Source organism: Rhinoderma darwinii, chromosome 4 (genome assembly GCF_050947455.1).
Source record: "Rhinoderma darwinii isolate aRhiDar2 chromosome 4, aRhiDar2.hap1, whole genome shotgun sequence".
NCBI classification, from domain to species: domain Eukaryota; kingdom Metazoa; phylum Chordata; class Amphibia; order Anura; family Rhinodermatidae; genus Rhinoderma; species Rhinoderma darwinii.
In genome coordinates this window covers 343243852-343266327 of record NC_134690.1, presented here as the reverse complement: position 1 = coordinate 343266327, position 22476 = coordinate 343243852, and the positions used below count along the sequence as shown (strand labels likewise).

At 44.0% G+C, this 22476-nt stretch overlaps 1 protein-coding gene across 1 annotated transcript; it reads left to right on the top strand.

Moving 5' to 3' along the window:
• Positions 1 to 256: 256 nt before the first annotated feature.
• On the top strand, positions 257 to 20174 carry GJE1 (gap junction protein epsilon 1). The gene is made up of 3 exons (XM_075864460.1): positions 257 to 295; positions 1022 to 1204; positions 19779 to 20174. The coding sequence occupies exons 1-3, from the start codon at positions 257 to 259 to the stop codon at positions 20172 to 20174; spliced, it is 618 nt and encodes a 205-aa protein (XP_075720575.1).
• Positions 20175 to 22476: the final 2302 nt, after the last annotated feature.

Here is a 22476-nt window from a genome sequence, read left to right as displayed (position 1 = left end):
GAGGTTTCTGCTGACAGAGTTTGTTGGGCATCATAGGGCTGACCACATGTACTATGCTTTGTTTTGCCTTTTTTTTTGTCCTGAGAGAGTAAATTGATTGGGGCCTAGGGATAAAAGAGAAATGTGCAGTTACAAGAGTTTTCTACAGCAAGGGTCATGAGAGAGCAATAACAGTGAACTGGGTCCGGTGACAGTAAATTGGCAATGAGAGACATGAATTACTTCAGATTTACACCAAGATAACATTTTACAAGAGATGTCTTTAAATTATATCAAGAACTTCTATGAAGGATGTGTGAGTATTAAGTGACAGCGTAGCTTTCTGATTGAGGCAATATAGGCTAAGCACAAGCGAGGCTTGTATGTGTACAGTACTTTAGTAGTTGTCACAGTCAGCAGTATACTGATGCTAAGTGCAACTCAACATCGACTCCTAAATTGTTTTAATGCAAAGGAAAAATAATGAAATTGTTACATTATAGTATAGTTTAATCATGAGATTTAGGTAAAGATTAAACAATATTAGTGTTTGGTCCATGTGTTGTAGAGAGTGTATGCAGTTTGATCCTGACTCTGTACTTGAGGTTTGTTTTCTAGATGGTAAAGCTTGCTGTGACGTTTCAAAATAACGTGAAACAGTCTGCAGTTATTTGTTAGGGTGTATCTGGGGATTTCTATTAACTGTATGTTGAACAACAATGGATAAATCTGGTGCTCTGTTTTTCTGCATTGCTGACTTGTCTTTGAAATAATACAAAAAGCAATCGAGGCCTCCAGAACCACGCTGGTTAGAGGAGCATGCTGTATACTTTTTCTAGCACAATTGCTATGTTGAACCTAGTCTAACTGTGGGTCTTGTATGTGAAATAATTGCACACAAAGAAAAACTGAAATAATATGTGATCAATGAAGAATGTATGTAAGTTTTGTTTATTTTTCGCATGATAAATTAAAATACAATAGGAATAATAAACATTATCGCAAGACTAGTTTTTAAAATCAATATTATTATTTTTTTTAGCTCAGACCTCCAACTGTGATTGGTCAGTTCCACACACTGTTCTTTGGATCTGTGCGAATGTTTTTCCTTGGTGTCCTGGGTTTTGCTGTTTATGGAAATGAGGCCTTGCATTTCAGCTGTGATCCTGACAAGAGGGAAGTAAACCTTTTCTGCTACAACCAGTTTCGACCAATAACACCACAGGTGAGGCAACATGTTGGTACATATGGAACATCATAGCAATTTGGTCAGTTAGATTAAAGGGGTTATGTGGGGACCATAAATTATTAGCAGTGTACTCACTGCAGTATGCGAGTACTCTCGCTAAAATACATTTTGATCCCCTGGCACTCTGATTCTTAGATTTGAATAGATTTTTATAGCGCTGCAGGTGGACCGGAAGTCTAGTTGCACAGCCTTCTTTGATGAAGATACAACTCTTTGAAACGTGACCGAACCCACTGTACTCTATGTACTCGCTGTAGAAACTGCTACTGCTTGTACATAGACTATAGCGGGGCTTGTGACCTAATGAAGAGTTGTATCGTCTTCAAAGAAGGCTGTGCAACTAGACTTCTGGTCCCCCGGCCGCGCTATAAACATCTATAAAAATCTGAGAATCAGCGCGGTGTGGGACTGGAATGTTTATTAGCGAGTGTACTCATATACTTCAGTGAGTACACTGCTAATAACTTTTGGTCCCCACATAACCCCTTTAATGTGTGCAAACTGAAGTGAAATGTAACTCCCCTGAAGATTCGTTCTTAAATATTTCCATATGCTTATTTATAATTCCACTACTTCTGATGTCACTGTCAATATATGGAACTTTTAACACTCTGGAGTCCCCGGCTGCTATCTCTGCCCGGGAAAGCTTCCCAGAGGTAGCCCACAAAACGTCAAATATAAAAGAACTACCAGCAATGTTATATAAAATATAATGTAGGTCACATATAAATTTTATTTATTTTCTTTTTCTTAATAGCTTAGGGCCAATTTATATTTGCATTCGACTTTCCGTTGTTCTGCTCTGTCAGGTAAGCAGAACAACGAAAATACCAGAAACACTTCTTCCGTTGAACAATGAAGACAACCAGCGCCTGACAGAACCAATTTACTTTAAAGATTTCTGTGGGGATTCCGTCAGGGTGTCCGTGGCTTTACCAAAAACAATAGCGCAGCATGCTGCGCTATGTTTTCTGGTATTTTAGGCCAAATCTGTGACAAAGGCCACTAACGGAGCCTCCAACGCAGATGTGAACAGGCTCTTAGGTTTTATCTGTGTTCTGATCATTGTTATAATGTAGGTACTTGAAGCCTGCTGCTTCTCAGACACATGCTGATTCCCCATTATACATGGTTTTGTGCGCTGGAGGTCAGTGTTATCATAGGACCTGTATTAATCTAAGTCACCCTCCACATAAACATCTACAAATATACACACATATCTACTACTATTCATGCCAATTAGCATGTGAACATTGAAATGGATTGTGATTTCATAGAAGCATAGGAGGAGCAGGCATCAGACTTGTAACTTCAGCATTAACATTGAAAACAAGGAAGCTATTCTCAAACTGTCCTTTTGTGTTTAGCTAATTTCTCTATCTTTAAAAGCTGATGCACAATAAATATATAGATTTTAAACATTTACAATGAAAATGCTAGTAAACGTTAGATACGTTTTCACTGATGGAGTAAATTTCTATCAGTCCAAAGCAATAATTTTTAATATCATAAACAAAATTATTATTGTTAGCGATTGTAAAAATGTTCAGCTCTTTAATGATAATTGTTATGTCCATTGCCAGCTTAAACATTAAATGTTCTCATAGAATATACACATATACCACTTACCCTTTAATTTAGCAACAGTAGCATGCACCAGTGCCACCATCGGTACAGTACAAGGCGTACCACTGTGTGAAACCTGTTGACTTCTAGGAAAATATCAGTCATGTGCTGTTTCACGTAGTGAAATAGCATGTTTTAGAGCTGGTGGCCCAGCCAAACAAGGAGATCAGGAGAGAAGGTCCTTAGTCAGGGAGGTGAGCAAGAATTCAATGTTCATTCTGACAAAGCTCCAGAGTTCTGCTGGGGAGAAGGGGGGGGGGGCCTCCCAGTAGGACAACCATCTCTGCAGTACTCCACCAATCAGGCCTTTACAATGGCCAGATGGAAGTGATTCCTTAGTAAAAAGGCACATAACAGCCCACTTGGAGTTTGGCAAAAAAACTTTCAGACCATGAGAAACAAGATTCCCTCATCCAATGAAATCAAGATTGAACTTTGAATGCCAAAGTTCTATGTCTGGAAGAAACCAGGGACCACTCATTAACCGGCCAAACCCATCCATATGCTGAGGAATGGCTGTGGGGAAGTTCTTCAGTTGTAGGAATTGGGAGACTAGTTAGGATTGAAGGAAAAATGAACAGAGGAATATACAGAGAGATCATCGAAGAAAACTTGCTCCTGAGCACTTTGGACTGCAGAATGAGGTGAAGATTCAAATTCCAACAAGACAATGACTCTAAGCCCGCAGCCAAGACAATAAAGGAGTGACTTTGGAACAAGTCTATAAACGACCTTCAGTGGCCAAGCCAGGGCACGGACTTGAACACAATCAAACATCTCTGGTGAGACCTGAAAATAGTTGTTTATTGACACTCCAACCTGGGAGGGCTTGATAGGATCTGCAGAGAAGAATGAGAGAAAATCCCCAAAAACTGATGTAAAAAGTTTGTATGTATAACCCAGAAAAACTTGAGGCTGTTTTCACTGCAAAAGGTATCTTGAAAAAGAACTGAGTAAAGGGTCAGAATATTCCTGAATGGTCCAGTGGGCAGTCTCACTTAAAGAGGCTCTGTGACCAGTTTAGAAGTGCCTTATCTCCTACCTATTCTGATAGGCGTTGTAATGTAGATAACAACAGGTTTATTTTATTTTTTTTACTTTGACCAAGTGGGCATTGTAAAGAGAAGTGTATGACGCTGGCCAATCAGCGTCATACACTTCTCTTCATTCATGTCCAGCTGTACTCACAGCATAGCGTGATCTCGCGAGATCACGCTGTGCTGTCAATTAAACCCACAGTAACTTTACCGGAGTGTCGTGAGAATGACCAGACATCGCCTCCAGCCAGGAGGCTATGTCTTTTCATTCTCCTGACACTCCGGTAAAGTTACTGTGGGAGTGACAGCACAGCGTGATCTCGCGAGATCATGCTGTGCTGTCACTTACTCCCACAGTAACTTTACTGGAGTGTCGGGAGAATGACCAGACATCGCCTCCAGCCATAATAACCTGCACAACAATTTTTTTGCGTCATTTATGATGTGTACGCTGTAAAAAAAACAAAAAAAAAAAACTTTTCACTTATTAATGTGAGGCACGAGGTGTGATGAATTTAACCTCCATGTGCCTCACATTAATAGTAATTAACACCATCATGTACCTCACACATGGACCCATTATGACTGAGAAACATAATGGGGTTAATTACTATTAATGTGAGGCACGTGGAGGTTAAAGAGGCTCTGTCACCAGATTTTGCAACCCCTATCTGCTATTGCAGCAGATAGGCGCTGCAATGGAGATTACAGTAACGTTTTTATTTTTAAAAAACGAGCATTTTTGGCCAAGTTATGACCATTTTTGTATTTATGCAAATGAGGCTTGCAAAAGTACAACTGGGCGTGTTGAAAAGTAAAAGTACAACTGGGCGTGTATTATGTGCATACATCGGGGCGTGTTTACTACTTTTACTAGCTGGGCTTTCTGACGAGAAGTATCATCCACTTCTCTTCAGAACGCCCAGCTTCTGGCAATGCAGACACAGCCGTGTTCTCGAGAGATCACGCTGTGACGTCACTTCCCCAGGTCCTGCACGTGTCAGACGAGCGAGGACACATTGGCACCAGAGGCTACAGATGATTCTGCAGCAGCATCGGCGTTTGCAGGTAAGTCGATGTAGCTACTTACCTGCAAATGCTGATGCTGCTGCAGAATCAACTGTAGCCTCTGGTGCCGACACGATGCAGGACCTGTGAGTGACGTCACAGATCTGCACTGCCAGAAGCTGGGCGTTCTGAAGAGAAGTGGATGATACTTCTCATCAGAACGCCCAGCTAGTAAAAGTAGTAAACACGCCCCGATGTACGCACATAATACACGCCCAGTTGTACTTTTACTTTTCAACACGCCCAGTTGTACTTTTGCAAGCCTCATTTGCATAAATACAAAAATGGTCATAACTTGGCCAAAAATGCTCGTTTTTTAAAAATAAAAACGTTACTGTAATCTACATTGCAGCGCCTATCTGCTGCAATAGCAGATAGGGGTTGCAAAATCTGGTGACAGAGCCTCTTTAAATTCATCATCACACCACGCGCCTCACATCAGAAAATTGAAGAACTTTTTTTTTTATTACTGTTGGCAAAGTATTGTTTTGGTATCGAAATCGCAATACTACACAAAGTATCGGTATCGAAGTACAAATTCTGGTATCGTGACATCCCTACTAGCTAGTGTCACCCACTCTTACTACCTCCTGTATATTAGGGTCACTGGGGTTATGCCTAGCTCCCCTACCTTTTCTCTTGTATTACGCTTATATACCTGCCTTGCTATGTCCCACCCCCACCTGACTCTAACTGTCCCTGTAACTAAGGGGTGAAACTCGTAAACAAAAAGGGGTGTAGGGAAAGAGAGTTGCAGCTGTATGGCAGTGAAAGGGTTACAGTAGGAAGGTTTTGGTAGTGTAGTGTTAATACAGCTCCTGCTGTATTTGTGTGTAATGTGCAAGGCTAGGGGAGGTTTAAGGGTTAAACCAATGTGCAGGTAGTGTAGGTTTAATGTGCAGGGCTATGGGAGGTGAATATGATACCAGGAGACCAGGAGCTAAATGTATGGGGAGAAGGGTAGAATAATAACCAGGGGAAATAGTCGTTGTGTAGGGGGAGAGGGGTTGCTGCACATGGAGAGGGGGAGGATACTTAGAGGTGATCAGGAGGTCCTTCGTTTGTGGTGGTAGGGAAGCAAGAGAGAGAGAAGTGTAGTACTCTAGATTATTTAAACCCTCCCATGCACTTCTGTATGACATCACATACTCATGCACGTGCAGGGGGGCAGGCCGTGGGAACCTCCTGTGTCATGGGATACAATACAGTATGTGTCCACTGTTTATGGCTTCCCCCCGAAGTGCAGGAGGCAAGACAAACAAATCTTTTGATCCTCCTAGATTGTAAACAAGACAGTGCAGCCAGCTGGAGCTGTCTGTCTTATCTAATTACCTAGGGAATTTTCCCATGGGCATATGTGTGAATACTCCTGTCACACGGAGCTATGGATGGGGACGAGCGGTCGTTACTCCAATCACTTGTCCCTATCCATTATTATAATGTCGGCAGTGCGTCTCCCTGTTTACACAGGGAGATGGGCTGCAGACAACGATAATCTTTTTGTTTTTTTAACCCCTTCCCGACATCCGCTGTATATATACGGCGCACGCCGGGTGGGGGAATATGGAGCGGGCTCACGGCTGAATCCGCTCCATAGAGCGAGTGTGTCGGCTGTGTGTTACAGCCGACACTTCCGGGTTACAAACGGGATCGCGCTTTAGCGCGATCCCGCTTGTTTAACCCGTTAAATGCCGCGTTCAATAGAGCACGGCATTTAAATTACTAAAAACAGGGAGGCTGTAGCATCTCAACGCCCCCCTGCGGCGAGATCGGGGGGAGCCGTTGGTTCACACGGCTGCCTGGGGGTCTGACGAAGTCCCCCAGGTCCGCCATCTTGGTACTCTTATGAAGCTCTGCCTCCGGCAGGGCTTCATAGGAGACTGTCAGAATCACGATATACTGCAATACATTAGTATTGCAGTATATCGTGCAAGCGATCTAACGATCGCTGGTTGAAGTCCCCTAGGGGGACTAATAAAAAATGTAAAAATGAGTTAGATAAAGTTGTTTTTTTTTGTGTAAAAAAAAATAAAATATTAAAAGGTGAAAAAAAAAAACTTTTCCCATTTTCCCCCTAGAGCATAGTAAAAAATTAAATAAATAAACATAATTGGTATCGCCGCGTCCGTAAAAGTCTGAACTATCACAATATATCATTATTTAATCCGCACGGTGAACGCCGTAAAAAAAAAATTGTAAACGCCAGAATCTCTATTTTTTGTTCACCTAATCTCCCACAAAAAATGAAATAAAAAGTGATCAAACTGTCACATTTACACCAAAATGGTATTATTAAAAACGACAGCTTATCCCGCAAAAAATAAGCCCTTATACCACTTAATCGACGGAAAAATAAAGACGTTACGGCTCTCGGAATTTGGCGAAACAAAATAAATTTTCTTTTTTACACTTAGGTTTTTACTTGTAAAAGTAGTAAAATATAGAAAAACGTACACATATTTGGTATCGGCGTAATCGTATTGACCCATAGAATAAAATGAATATGTTGTTTTAATTGTACAGTGAATTCCGTAAAAATGGCGCGCAAAAAACAATGGTGGAATCGCTGTTTTTTTTCATTTTCTACCCCACAAATAATTTTTTTCCCGTTTCCTAGTACATTATACGGCAAAATAAATGGTGCTACGAAAAACTACAACTTGTCCCGCAAAAATCAAGCCCTCATAGTACTATATCGACGGAAAAATAAAGGCGTTATGGCCTTTGGAAAGTGGGGAGGAAAAACGAAAATGAAAATCTGAAAAAGGGCTGCAGCGTGAAAGGGTTAAAACGATAAGACCAGCAGATGATCGGGCGTATGCTCGTTCATCTGCTGATCGCTGCCCTGTTTACACAGGGCAATTATCTGCAACGATCGTTATATGAACACTCGTCTGCACGATAATCGCCCAGTGTTAAAGGGCCTTATGTCTGGAGGGACAATATATATATATGTAACACACACACATACATATATATATATATATATATATATATATATATATATACACACACACATATATACACACATCTACATATAAATATTTAAAACACTTCCCTTTACACAGGCCTTGCCTCCTTAATGGAATGCAACTTCCATGTCTACAGGTTGTACTATCTAAAGCTCTGACAAAGGTGACTGTTCCGTTGAAGAACCTATGGGAGGAAGTCCCATCACAGCGTGGTCTCGCGAGATCACGCTGTGCAGTGAAACAAGTGGGCATGAATGAAGAGAAGTGTATGTCGCTGATTGGTCAGCGTCATACACTTCTCTTTACAACGCCCACTTGGTGAAAATTTAAAAACCGCCCAGTTGGTCATTAACAACTAATTAGCATAAATCTAAAATTGTACTTACCTTGCTCAAAAATGATAGTTTTTCAAAATAAAAATCACTGTTGTTATCTTCATTACAGCGCCTATCAGATTAGGTAGGAGATAGGGCACTTTTAAACTGGTGATAGAGCCTCTTTAAGAGCCGATTGCCAATTTTCCGGGCTACATGAATGTCCCAAGTACGTTTCCTAGTGTTGTATGTATTTAGATTTGATGTCTCCATTATTGCTTGTCAACTCACTGTAGACGGTTGATATTCCCTTAGTGGGTGTTTTTTTTTTACGTGTCCATAAATGGACAGCGATGTCAGGGAATTCCACAGAGTCCCGGAGCAGAGCCTGTACTAGCGCTCTGCCTGGGACTCCACTCTGGGGAAGACCCTGACAACACTGTCCATATATGGAGGGCGATGTCAGGGAATTCCACAGAGTCCCGGAGCAGAGTCTGTACTAGTGCTCTTCCCGGGACTCCGCTCTGGGCAGGACCCTGACAACACTGTCCATATATGGAGAGCGATGTCAGGGAATTCCACAGAGTCCCGGAGCAGAGCCTGTACTAGGGAAAGGCACCGCGACGTGCTACAGTATATAAAGTCACTTGGGATGTATAATCATTTTTATGAGATTAAGGGCGGATTTACACGAGCGTGTGCGTTTTGCGCACGCAAAAAACGCAGCATTTTGCATGCGCAAAAGGCACTTAACAGCTCCGTGTGTCATGATCATATGGTGCGCGGCTGCGTGCTTTTCGCGCAGCCGCCATCATTATGACACTCTGTTTGAATGTTTGTAAACAGAAAAGCTTGTGGTGCTTTTCTGTTTGCAATCATACTTCTTACTGCTGTTGCGTGAATCACGCACGTCCCACGGAGGTGCCTCCGTGTGGCATGCGTGATTTTCACGCACCCATTGACTTCAATGGGTGTGTGATGCGCGAAAAACGCAGAAATATAGGACCTGTCATGAGTTTTACGCAGCGGACACACACTGCGCAAAAATCACTGACAGTCTGCACAGCCCCATAGACTAGCATAGGTCCGTGCGACGCACTTGAAAATCACGCGCGTTGCTTGGACGTATTACACGTTCGTGTAAATCCGCCTTAATGCAGCCAGAAACAGCAGGAGGTAAAGAACTCCAGGTTTTAAACTTGGTCTTAATATAATCTAACAAGGGTCGCACATTATTTTCCATATCCAAACCGTGAGTTTTGTTAATTATTATCCCAAGATACTTAAAGGAACAGTGTCATCACAATTTTTTTTTTCATATGTTAAAGATGTTAGTGCTTTATTAAAAACGTTTATATTTATTTGTGTGTTTGTGTTTTACTTTTTCTTATTTTTACACTTTTTCTTCCCTATGGGGGCTGCCATTTTTTGTTCCATTTCTGTATGTGTCGATTAACGACACATACAGACATGGAATACGGCAGCCACAGTCCCATAGGGACTGCGAACGGCTCCCGTCCCATCCACTTCTGTGTACGCCGTCTGTGTGGGAACTGCGCATGCGCCGCTCCCACACAGTCCAATTTTAAATTGGCGCCGTCCGGCGCCATTTTCCTGTGGACCGGAAGTCGCGGCCGGACAGTAAGATTACTACTTCCGGTCGCGGCTTCCGGACTTGTGCACTTGGACCAGCGGCAGCAGACGGAGCGGACGGGCCGGAGGGAGCCGCGGCGGCAGGAGCAGGTAAGAGATTTCAATGTATGTTCGTGTTTGTGTACGTTTACTACTGTATGTAAACCTACTACACTGTGTGTTAGCTCAAAAAATGGCGACACACAGTGTAGGAGGATAGACCGTTCAAACCCCTCGTTTATCCCGGCACTAGCCAGGATAAAGGAGGGGGGGATGCTGAGAGCTCACTAGAGCGAGGGCTTTTTACCCAATTTTGCAATGCTGCAATTTTGGGAATAGCTCCATCTAGTGACCAGCAATGGGAAATATTATAAATTAGAATCTAATTTATAATATTTCCTGACTTGTGAAAAAAATAAAAAAAATTTGAACAATGTTTAATCACCTACACACTAAATGTTTAATAAAAAAAAAAACAAAACATGTTTTTCTGGCAACACATTCCCTTTAAATTGGTCAGTTACTTTAAGCCCACATACTATCGGCGCCCAGCCATGATCTTGTAGTGGCATGAAATAGGACTTATCCCAATTTATGTGTAAGCCAGAGTAATTCCCAAATCCGTTAATTGCAGTAATCGCAACAGGCAAAGATTCTACGGGTCGACGCATAAATAGAATCATGTCATCAGCATAAAGGCCAATTTTGTCCTCCCTCCCTTCAAATTGAATCCCTTGATACATGATATCTTCACGTAGAAGCAAGGCTAAGCGTTCTTTAGATATATTGAACAGCAATGGGGACAAGGGGCAACCCTGCCGTGTACATCTAGCTAACTCAAAATACGGGGATAGGATATCATGAATTAATATTTGAGCCCTAGGAGATCTATACAGTATGGAAATCCATATTATAAACTGTGGACCGAAACCAAATCGGCGTAGTGTCTCTAATAAATACGGCCATTCAATTGAATCAAATGCTTTTGCGGCGTCCAATGAGGCCAACGCCCAGTCTTTCCTCAAGGCCATTTCAACCTGTGTCACTACTTGAACTTTCCGAATAATATCTGATGTGGACTTTCCGGGCATAAAGCCTGAGTGGTCGGGGTAAATAATTGGATGTATGACTGAGTTCAGCCTATTCGCCAAAATTTTAGTAAGAACCTTATAATATGTGATAAGGACCTATAAGACCCGCAATCCAATAGATCCTTATCTGGTTCTAACAATACAACAATAGTCGCATCGTTTAGCTATTCAGGTAGAGATTCCATTGCTAGCGAGTGCAAAAGCATTGCATGCATATCAGGGACGACATGGTCTGCATGTTGACAATAAACCTCTATTAGTACTATAGTATGCCATCAGGTCCGGCTCCTTCCTCAGGCAGTAAACTTTACTCCTATGATACTGCCTGAGGAAATGCGCTGCTTGTATCCTTGACATAATAAAGAACTTTGATCCATATAGTGTCTGCCTCCTTGCGATGCAACCCCTAGTACGACACTACCAGGTGAGCAAAATCTGAACAAATTACCTTTTTTACACTTCATATGTGGGTAATGCAGTATGTTTGCGCCATTTTTTACACTATTTTCCTTTCACTGAGATCTGAGAAGACCCGTATCTATCCAACAGTACGTCCATTACCATATTTATATCTCCCATACATAATAGTTTAGTATTTGGGTAGGAGGCCGCAAAGGTTGCAGCTGTATGCAGCACAAATAACGACGCCGGAGTCGGGATATAGAGTCCCACAATCACATATGGGGTATTATTTATGAAAGCATGTATAAAAACATAACGACCCTCAGTATCAACTTTAACAGTATCTACCTCCCATTTAAGTGATTTATGTAGAAGTATAGATACACCTCATGAATAGGAAGAACAGCATGAGTGATGGGACCATTGAACTCATGGTCTATTCAAAACCCGTATCTTATCTTGGGTCAAATGTGTTTTCTGTATACAAAAAATATGTGGGGAGAATATGCGTACCTGCGAGAAGATCAGTTTTTTTCCTAGTGGACCCCATCCCCCGGACAATCCAGGACATAACATTAATCCTAGCCATTCAGAATATAGTGACTGAAAAACAGAAAAAGGAGCCAAGCAACAAAATACACGCCATTAGCAGCGTAAGTACAGCACGTGTGCATGGTAAGACAAGTAACTAACAGACCTCTCTGAGGCCCAACCAGCAAATTAACAGTTGAAAGATAGAAGAATATAACATAATAGTGTTCGGCAGTGTGAAATGACATCAAGGATGTCAAGTTATCCCACTCGCTATTGTGGTCGGACATGTACCGGGGATGAACCCATGCGTCTCTATATATATTGGTACCTGTAATAAAAGTATATATAAGGAGTAGAGGGCAACATGATATCTACCAACAATGTGAAAGGATATGAAAGTCAGTGAACAAGAAGGATGAAGTCTGTGTCGGCAAGCAAACAAGCAAGCAAGCATCAAACCAGTTTCTCAGCAGCAACTAATCCAGAAAGTCTAGGAGGAACAGCTCAGTGCTGGGGCAATCTGCGTTGATGGATCACCCGGTCATCGGCATCCTTTGGCGTAGTAAAAAACAGGGAGCGATCTCCATCCACTACCCGGAGCCTTGCCGGATATGTAAAAGTATGAGATATTCAGATCTTGCAGTCTCCTTTTAACCGACATTAAGGTAGCTCTTCTTTTCTGCAAGTCACACTAAAATCAGGAAAGATAGAAATTGCTGCTCCATTAAAACGAATCTCCAGCAGCTTGTGAGCCAGTCTCAGGATCAGGTCACGATCGTTACTCACTGTTCAGCAAACGTGCCAGCATAGGTCTGGGAGGTGTACCTGGCCTGGCCGCAATGGTCTAGCCGGGACTCAGGGTATAGGTCGTGAAGCCATTTTAACATGAAGTCAATCGGATTTTGACTTTCAGCCTTTTCAGGGAGACCTAGTATTCTAATATTGTTCCGGCGTAGCCGGTTTTCCAAGTCATCAGACTTCTGCTTCCACAGTTCAGCTGCCGCCTCCAAAACAGCGATTGCCTCCGGAACAGGAGCAGTCCTGTCGTTTAACCCAGATATGCGTTCCTCAGCATGCGTCAGTCAAGTTATGCATATCCTGTCTAAGCAGGCCTGTATCTAAGTTTTGCAGGAAGAAATGGCCAGTAGAAGTTTCTCGGAAACTTCCTTCAGGGTAAGTTCAGTCTCGCCTGTTGTAGAAGTGCCGGCAGCACTAGACTTAGCCGTGCAATCAGAGCCGCGGGAGCGCTGTGGCATAGGGGAGCGGCCACCATCCTCCCCATCACTTCTGGCATATTCTTGCAGCTTTTCAGCCGCCGATTGACCGCGTGTAGGGCCCATTCTTATATACTTTAGTAGTGCAGTGTATTACAAGGGCTTGTACACACACTACGCTGTCCTCAACGGAAAGTCAACGCTGATGTGAACAGGCCCTAAGAAAAGAGGAGGACTCAATGCAAAGATAAAGCTTATTGTAATAACTGCAACAAATAATTTTTCATTTATTAGGCTCTATTGAAACGACAGGGTCAGAGTGTCGGCCGATAAAAATGTCCGTTTTGGTCAGTTTTTCTCGGCCGTTTTGCATCTGTTCCATGTTTCCATTTCTAACGGACGATTTTGAGCCGTTTTGCATCAGTTTTTTTCCCTGTCCGTTTTAAAAACGGATGAATTTCATTAGTCAAGTTTTGCCACACACTTGCCTCTGTAGATAATGCCACACAGCACCTTGTAGATACTGCCACAGCCACCATGTAGATAATGCCACACACTGCCCTCTGTAGATAATGCCACAGCACCCTGTAGATGCCACACACACTGCCCTCTCTAGGTAGTGCCACACAGCCCCCCTTTAGGTAGTGCCACACAGCCCCCTTGTGCATAGCAACCACGTAGATAGCATCCCCCAAGTAGATGGTATCCCCCCTTCCTGTAGATAGAGACACTATAGATAGTGGTCACCTGCTCCTGTAGCGGAATCCCCGGCCACAGCGGCCGGTGATTCTGCTCCAGGGCAAAGTCCCTGACTTCACTGTCCATATATGTGTAGCGTCCATGGCCGCAGGCCATCGGGTTTACTCAACTCCCGAAGCCTGCGGCCATGGGTCAGTGAGCGCTGGCTCGCATCTCCTTCCTAGGAGACGCCAGCACTCACTTCCGCTCCGGTCCGCTGTGTCCCGTAGAGTGCGAGCGCACGCTCATGCCTGGTCTTAAAGGGCCAGCGCGCGCACATGAAAACAATCATCATCATCAACTCACATGATTTCCTGGACTATAAGAAGGTCCCTGCCCTTCTGATCCTTGCCTGAGCGCTGTTAGTGTATTCCAAGTTTGTTTTGTAAATGATCCCTTAGTGTTTTCCCGTTCCAGTTGTTACCCGTGCCGTTACCCATATCCTGTATCCCGTGCTGTGTTCTCGTTTCTGAAGCCTCCTAGTGTTGGAGTTATGCAGTACAGCACTTGCTGTAGTTTGCCACGTCCAGTGTCGTCTACCACGTCTAGTACTGTCCACCACGTCTGGCGCAACCTGCTACACCGACTTCCATCCATGCTGAATCCACAGCTACTGTCTGGACTAGTTCAGGTACCCGAGTGTTCAGAACAGCTATAGACTCAGGCCATGGAACCCGCTGGCCAGCCCAAGACCGCAGTCCAGAAGATACAGACGGAGATGCATGATCTACGCACACATCAGGATCAACTCCTTGAGGCGGTAAATACGATCATGGTCCATCTGGATCAACTCACTGTTCCTCCTCCAGTTCTTCCTCCACAGGCTGTTGCTGTGCCACTGCCCATTGCTCCTCCTGTTTGTTCTGGATCCACAGTTCCTCTGCCTCTTCCTCCCCGCTATGACGGTGATCCCAGAGCCTGTAGAGGATTTATTAACCAATGCACGGTTCATTTTAGGCTACGGGTTCATCTCTTCCCCTCCAAAGAGGCCAAAGTGGCGTCTATTATTTCCCTCCTCGTTTGCAAGGCCCTCGCATGGGCAAACCCAATCTTGGAACAACGTGGACCGTGACCTAGCTTCTACCTTGGATGCCCTCATCCTGTTAGCCACTCGGGTTGACATGAGAATCCGGGAGCGCACTCAAGAGGTTCGACAGGAGAGCCGGTGTCACAGACTAGCACCCTCGGTCCAGAGACCATCATTGCCTTCCTCTAGTGCGCTACTTGAAGAGCCCATGCAGGTAGACAGAGTCTGGTTGTCCGAACAGGAGAAGCAGCGCAGACGCTCCTCCGGGCTATGTATGTATTGTGGCCTTAAGGGTCATTTTGTGCGCCAATTTTGGAGAGGCAACTCTAGATGGGACGTCTCCAAAAGTCAAAACCTCTTCCAAGTTATCGATTCCTGTGGCCATTGTCTCCGGGGAGATGTCACATACCTCCTCTGCCTATCTTGACTCCGGAGCAGCTAATTTCATCCAGCAGGATCTAGTGGATCACTTATATGTACCCACAGTTCTTCTGGAGAGACCCCTGGCTGTAGCCTCTGTAAATCGTCTACCATTGCCTGATCCGATTGTGTTCATCACGGAGCCGTTGACACTACGGATCGGAGCTCTTCACTCGGAGCAGATCGCCTTCCTTGTACTACCCAAGGCTATCAATCCTAACCTGCTGGGTCTGCCATGGCTTCGCCTACACGCTCTGGTTCTTGACTGGAGTTCCGGAGAAATTCCTCAATGGGGTTCCAGATGCCATAGCCATTGCCTGTCACAAGTTTGTCCTGTTATGCCCCCTCTACCTCAGTCACTCTCCGATCTACCATCTCAGTATGCCAGTTTTGTGGAAGTCTTTAGCAAGCGAGAGGCTGAGACGTTGCCTCCACATCGGAATTATGACTACCGTGGTCTCAACCAGATTATGGTCAAGAACAAATACCTGTTGCCACTTATTTCCGAGCTGTTTGACCGTATACGAGGAGCCAGAATTGTTTCAAAATTAGACTTGCGTGGGGCTTACAATTTGATTCGAATCAGTCAAGGGGACGAGTGGAAGACGGAGTTCAATACCCGAGACGAGCACTATGAATACCTGGTTATGCCCTTCGGACTGTGTAACGCACCCACAGTCTTTCAAGAATTCGTCAATGATATTTTCCGAGATCTCCTCTATATCTGTGTTGCAGTCTATCTCGATGATAATTTGATTTTCTCCCAAGATCGGACGACCCATCGGAGGCATGTCCGTCAGGTTCTACTGCGATTAAGGGAGAATCGCTTATATGCCAAGTTGGAGAAGTGCGTCTTTGCCCTTCATGGGCTACATCATCTCAGATCAAGGTCTCAAGATGGATCCTGAGAAACGAAAGTCTGTCCTGGAATGGCCATGCCCTCAAGGCCTAATTGCCATACAGTGTTTCCTGGGATTCGCCAATTTCTACTGGCAGTTTATTCCAAACTTCTCATTTCTGACAGCTCCCATCTCTACCCTTACCAAGAAGGGTGTGAACGCCAAGGTGTTGACTTGAGAGGCAGAGACCGCATTTATTAGCCTCAAGAAAGCCTTCACTTCAGCCTCAATCCTCCATCCTCCAGACGTATCTTGGCTGTTTTCTTTGGAGGTGGACGCTTCTTCTGTTGGTGCAGGTGCACTTCTGTTCCAGAGGAGCTCGAAAGGAAAGGCAGTAGTATGTGGCTATTACTCGAGACTTTTTTCTTCTGCAGAGCACAATTACTCCATTGGGGATCGGGAGCTACTGGCCATCAAATTGGCTCCGGAGGAGTGGAGACATCTTCTAGAGGGTGCAGCTCAACCAATCTTGATCTAAACCGACCTCAAGAATCTCACCTATCTTCAGTCTGCTCAACGACTAAATCCCCATCAAGGCAGGTGGTTGCTGTTCTTCAGCCGTTTCCAATTCGTGCTCCACCAGCGTCCCGCTGACAAGAATGTGAGGGCCATGCCCTGTCCAGATCATTTGAGATGGATGACACGGTGGAGCCTCTTCAAAGTATCATAGACCCGTCCTGCATTGTCACTGCAAATCCTTTGCAGTTTAGAGACATCCCTCCGGGGAGGACTTTTGTTCGGTTGGCAGACAGGAGAAGAATTCTCCGCTGGGGACACAGCTCTAAACTAGCTGGGCACGCTGGTGTTTGTAAGACCCGGGACCTGATTGCTCGTCACTTCTGGTGGCCCACGCTAACCAAGGATGTTGTGGACTTTGTCTCTTCCTGCATGGTGTGTGCCTCTAACAAGGTTACTCACTCCAGGCTTGCCGGCCTGCTCCAGCCTCTGCCTGTAACCAATGGCCCCAGCGGGATGCAACACGGTCTGGGTGGTGGTGGACCGGTTCTCGAAGATGGCACATTTTATCCCACTGACCGGCCTACCTTCTGCTCCCCGACTGGCGAGTCTCTTCGTTCAGCACATTTTCCGCTTGCATGGCTTGCCCCTTCACATTGTGTCCGACAAGGGGGGTTCAATTTACCTCAAAATTCTGTAGAGCCCTCTGTAAACTCCTGAATGTGAGGTTGGACTTTTCCTCAGCCTATCACCCCCAGTCCAATGGGCAAGTCGAGAGGATCAACCAGATCATGGAGAATTATCTCCGCCACTTCATTTATTTGCAGCATGATAACTGGGTACAGCTTCTTCCATGGGCCGAGTTCTCGTATAACAACCACACAAGCGAGTCCACCACTTCCACTCCAATTTTTTATTATGTACAGTCAACATCCTAGAGTCCCTTTTCCAGTGTCGACTACATCTCAGGTACCCGCTGCTGACTCTGCATTTGGGGACTTTTTGCAAATCTGGCAACAGACCCGGTCCTCTATTTTGCTGGCAGTCGATCGCATGAAGCGAAAAGCAGATACAAAGAGAAGAGAGCCAAAGAGTATCTTCCAGGTACCAAAGTCTGTCTGTCCTCACGGAACATTCATTTTAAGGTGCCTTCATACAAGTTTGCTCCCAGGTTCCTCAGACCTTTTGAGATTCTGCAACAGATAAACCCTGTCTCCTATAAGCTTCGGCTGCCTCCTACCCTCAGAATCCCCAACTCCTTTCATGTGACCCTTCTGAAACCAGTGGTCCTGAACCGCTACAGTAAGACTTCCAGTTCCCCAGTTGCTCCCAGCGGTTCTTCTGATGTGTTCGAGGTGAGGGAGATCCTGGACTGCAAAAGTGTAGGGGGAAGGACTTTCTATTTGGTGGACTGGAGAGGGTTTGGTCCTGAGGAGAGGTCCTGGGAGCTGGATGTTTGTGAGGTGAGGGAGATCCTGGACTGCAAAAGGGTAGGAGGAAGGACTTTCTATTTGGTGGACTGGAGAGGGTTTGGTCCTGGGAGCCAGAAGAGAACCTCAGTGCCCCTGTTCTCATTAAGAAACTCCTCTCTTGCTCTGGCCCCAAAAAGAGGGGGCGTAAGAGGGGGAATACTGTAGCGTCCATGGCCGCGGGCCGTCGGGTTTACTCAACTCCCGACGCCATGGATTAGTGAGCGCTGGCTCGCATCTCCTTCCTAGGAGATGACAGCGCTCACTTCCGCTCTGGGCGCTGTGTCCCGTAGGTTGCGCGCGCACGCTCGTGCCCGGTCTTAAAGGGCCAGCGCGCTCACATAAAAACAATAATCATCATCAACTCACATGATTTCCTGGACTATAAGAAGGTCCCTGCCCTTCTGATCCTTGCCTGAGCATTATTCGTGTATCCCAAGTCTGTCTTGCAAATGGTCCCTTAGTGTTTTCCCGTTCTAGTTGTTACCCCTATCCTGTGCTGTGTTCTTGTTTCTGATGCCTCTTAGTGTTGGAGTCATGCCCTACTGCACCTGCTGTAGTTTGCCACGTCCAGTGTCGTTTGCCACGTCCAGTGTCGTCTGCCACATCTAGTACTGTCCACCACGTCTGGCGCAACATGCTACACCGACCTCCATCCGTTCTGAAGCCACAGCTACTGTCTGGACTAGTTCAGGTACCCGAGTGTTACGAACTGCTATAGACTTTTGTATAGACTGTGACCTGGTCAGCTGCCTCTCCGCTACGGCGGAGCGGCCTAGTGGGTCCACATATCCTATGACCATGACAATATGGACAGTGACGTCAGGGACTTCTCCTGGAGCAAAATCACCGGCCACAGCTGTGGCAGGGACGGCTGTGACCGGGGATTCCGCTTTAGGACAAGTCCCTTTCGTCACTGTCCATATATGGACAGTGAAGTCAGGGACTTCTCCTGGAGTGGAATCACTGGCCGTTTTGGCCAGGGATTCTGCTTCAGGAGTAGGGGACCGGTCCAGGAGGAGTCCCTGACGTCACTTTCCATATATGGACAGTTACATCAAGGACTCCTCCTGGTGCGCAATACCCGTCCACAGCTTCGGCAACGCTGTGGCCGGGGATTAGGAATTCCGCTCCTACAGGGAGCAAAAATATCTCCTCCTCCCCACATGCACTTTGCACTGTGAGGAGGAGAAGAGAGCGAGCGTCAGAAAGCAAGGCCGTCACTCGGATCACATCCAAATGACAACCGTGCTTTACACGGCCTCATAGACTTCTATGGGAGCCGTGCGACCAGGAAAACGGCACAAAACAGGGTATGTTTAAAACATCAAAAAATCGGCCGTGTGAATAGCCCCATTTAGGGTCTATTGTTCCCACTGTGGGCGTATGACGGCCGTTCAAAAATCGTCCGTCACACAGCCGAGAATCCCTGTCGTGTGAATAGGGCCTAACTAGAGGTATATTTTAAATCCTCAAAAAAACATGAAAAAGGGTTTGCAAATATGGAAAGCATGACTAAGCCAAAAAATCCCTTTATTATTTGGATCTAAAGAATGTCAACCTCTTTACTATTGTATATTTCTTAAAAAAGGTTTATTTCCTAAATGTTTACTGTATATGCAATAGTAAAATGTTTTTCTTTTCTTTCCAGGTATTTTGGGCTTTACAGCTGGTTACAGTGTTAGTTCCAGGAGCAGTATTCCATCTCTATGCAGCCTGTAAGAGTATTGATCAAGAGGATATTCTCCAGAAGCCTGTTTACACAGTTTTTTATATAATCTCTGTACTGTTAAGGATTACTTTGGAAGTAGTAGCCTTTTGGCTACAGAGTCATCTTTTTGGCTTTCAAGTGAATCCAATCTTTAGATGTGATGCAGGAAGCCTAGATAAAAAATATAATTTTACCAGATGTATGGTACCGGAGCACTTTGAGAAAACAATCTTCCTAATTGCTATGTATACATTTACCGTAATTACAATGGTATTGTGTGTAGCTGAGATTTTTGAGATTCTGTATAGGCGGTTGGGGTTCCTAAACAATCAGTAACCTAAAGTGTGTGCCACCTATTGCGTTTCTGGTGTTCAAATATGTAATTACGCCTTGAATGCAAGAAAGGATTATCTTACGATATATCTGCAATTTTACTGCAGGAAAATTATGTGCGCTATAATATATGTGGCAGCATGAATTTAATGGTGAATATGTGCATATTGAAATAACATAAATTCATATACATGGAATGAGTGGCAGAAAAGGATGGAGGAAAATTACCAAGATTGAATTGCAAAATACATTTTCAGTTGATGATAAAGTAGTATTGATACTTACATGAAATTTAGAAAGCAAAGGTTTATTGCTGTGATGAAATAGTTACATTTCTTTTGTTTACCATGAGGGAATACCAGCGGAAATGGTTTCTTACCATGGGAGTAGCTATAGGTGGTGCAAAGGTAGCAGTCGCACTCGGGTATTGGTGCCTGAAGTTGCCCATAGGCCACTTTGCCACATAAGAAGACAACAGTATTAAAAATGGCACAAGTTAGGTAAGGGTCCCTGTTACAGATTTTGCAAGTTACACTACTGCTTCTTCTTTTTGGCAAAGAGTTGCTTAAAGGGTAAATAAATTTCTCAAAAACTTTTGACATGTCAGAAGTTTTTACCTGTGGGTGTCTGAGCAGTAAGACCCCACTGATCGCTAAAATTATGTGGCAGAAGCCCTCGAGCGGGTTTCTTGGTAACTCGAGCGAGCAGTGTACGGACTCATAGACTTATTATTGAGCCCATACACCGCTCCGAGGAAAGCCAATCAGAAACTAAGCGGCACAGCGATCACCCAAACGCTTCTGCCACTTTATTTTAGCGATCGGTGGGGGTCTCAGTGCTCGGACTCCCACCAATCAAAACTTCTGACGTGTCACTGTGACATGTGAAAAGTTTGTTAAAAGTTTAGTTACACTTTAAAAGATCAATTTTCTTCACATAGTAGATATACCATTTCTTACATACTATACATGGATTTAATTCACAAACTTAATGTACATTTAACATGTTTTTAGAATATATCTGAATGCATGGTAGACAAAAACAAATTTTGAGTTTTTCTATTTTCCATGTACATCTACATGTTAATTGTATATTATCCTCTAATTTAGCTCTTCACTTATAAAATGAAAACCTATACACAGATTGGTTAGCCCACTAAATGACACATTCTCTAACAAGTATCTAGGATCACAGCCTGATAACATTTCCTTTTTTAGCTTATAACTATAGCCAATCATGTCTGAAAGCAAAATAATAATTGATACTGGAACATTCAACATAAAATGCAACTTTTGCAGTGAATTATTATTATGAGGGTCAAAAAGCCAAGCATTGTGGTTTTGTAAGCATGACTTTTTTTTTTTTAGTTTACTAAGAATAAATAGTATGTTTTTTTCTATTTGTAATATCTGACATTCAAATTGTATTGCTACTGTGTTACAAATTTTACTTGTATAGCCTGGTTTTTATGTCAGCAAATGAGTTAAAATGCTGAGCTGAAGTCACTTAGGCTTCGTTCACATCTGCATCAGGGCTCCGTTTAGGGGTGCCGTCTGAGTTTTCTGTCAGGGGAACTCATGAACAGAACCTTGACTGAAACAAACGGAAACCATAGGTTTCCGTTTGCATTACCATTGATTTCAATGATGGATCCGGTGGAAATGGTTTCCGTTTTTCTCCATTGTGTAAGGGTTACGTGGTTTTGACAGAAGCAATATTGTAGTCTGCAGGCATAAACTAATTAAACCAGGCCTTCAATGGCAGCTGATTGATTTCATAGACTTATGTCAGCCAACCAATAAGAGGCGAGAGAAACAAGCAACAAAGGGTGTAAGTTACAGGGGTTTTCCATTGATACTTCATCAATGTGTGAACAGTGGTGGTTCAACCCCCAGGACCACCACTGATCAGTAAAATGGAGTAAACTTAAAAGGGATCTGTCACTAGTTTATTAACGCCCCCATCTCCTAACTAATATAATAGGCGCTGTGATTCTGTTAACTACAGTGTACATTTTTTTTCAAAAACATTTATTATTTGTAAAGTTATGTGCATTTTCTAAATATGTTAATTTGTCTATACTTGCCAAACGGGACGTTATTCGTTCTTTTCACTCTGGGCGGTGTAATGTTTTCTGTATGACACTGTCCAATCAATGTCATACAGTTCTCCTCTTCCCAGCCCACACAGCGTGATCATATAGTATACAGCTTCCATTCCTGACTGTGTTTTTAACTGGTGATACCTCCGGTTGTTTCACAGCTAGAACTGGGATCCTGGTGTCATATACAAGACTAGAATCTCA

Excerpts from the sequence above, each read along its gene's own strand:
- GJE1 (XM_075864460.1), top strand. The coding sequence starts at position 257 with ATGTCTTTAAATTATATCAAGAACTTCTATGAAGGATGT. Across the intron at positions 296-1,021 it reads AGAACTTCTATGAAGGATGT|CTCAGACCTCCAACTGTGAT; the intron begins GTGAGTATTAAG and ends TATTTTTTTTAG. Across the intron at positions 1,205-19,778 it reads TTCGACCAATAACACCACAG|GTATTTTGGGCTTTACAGCT; the intron begins GTGAGGCAACAT and ends TTTTCTTTCCAG.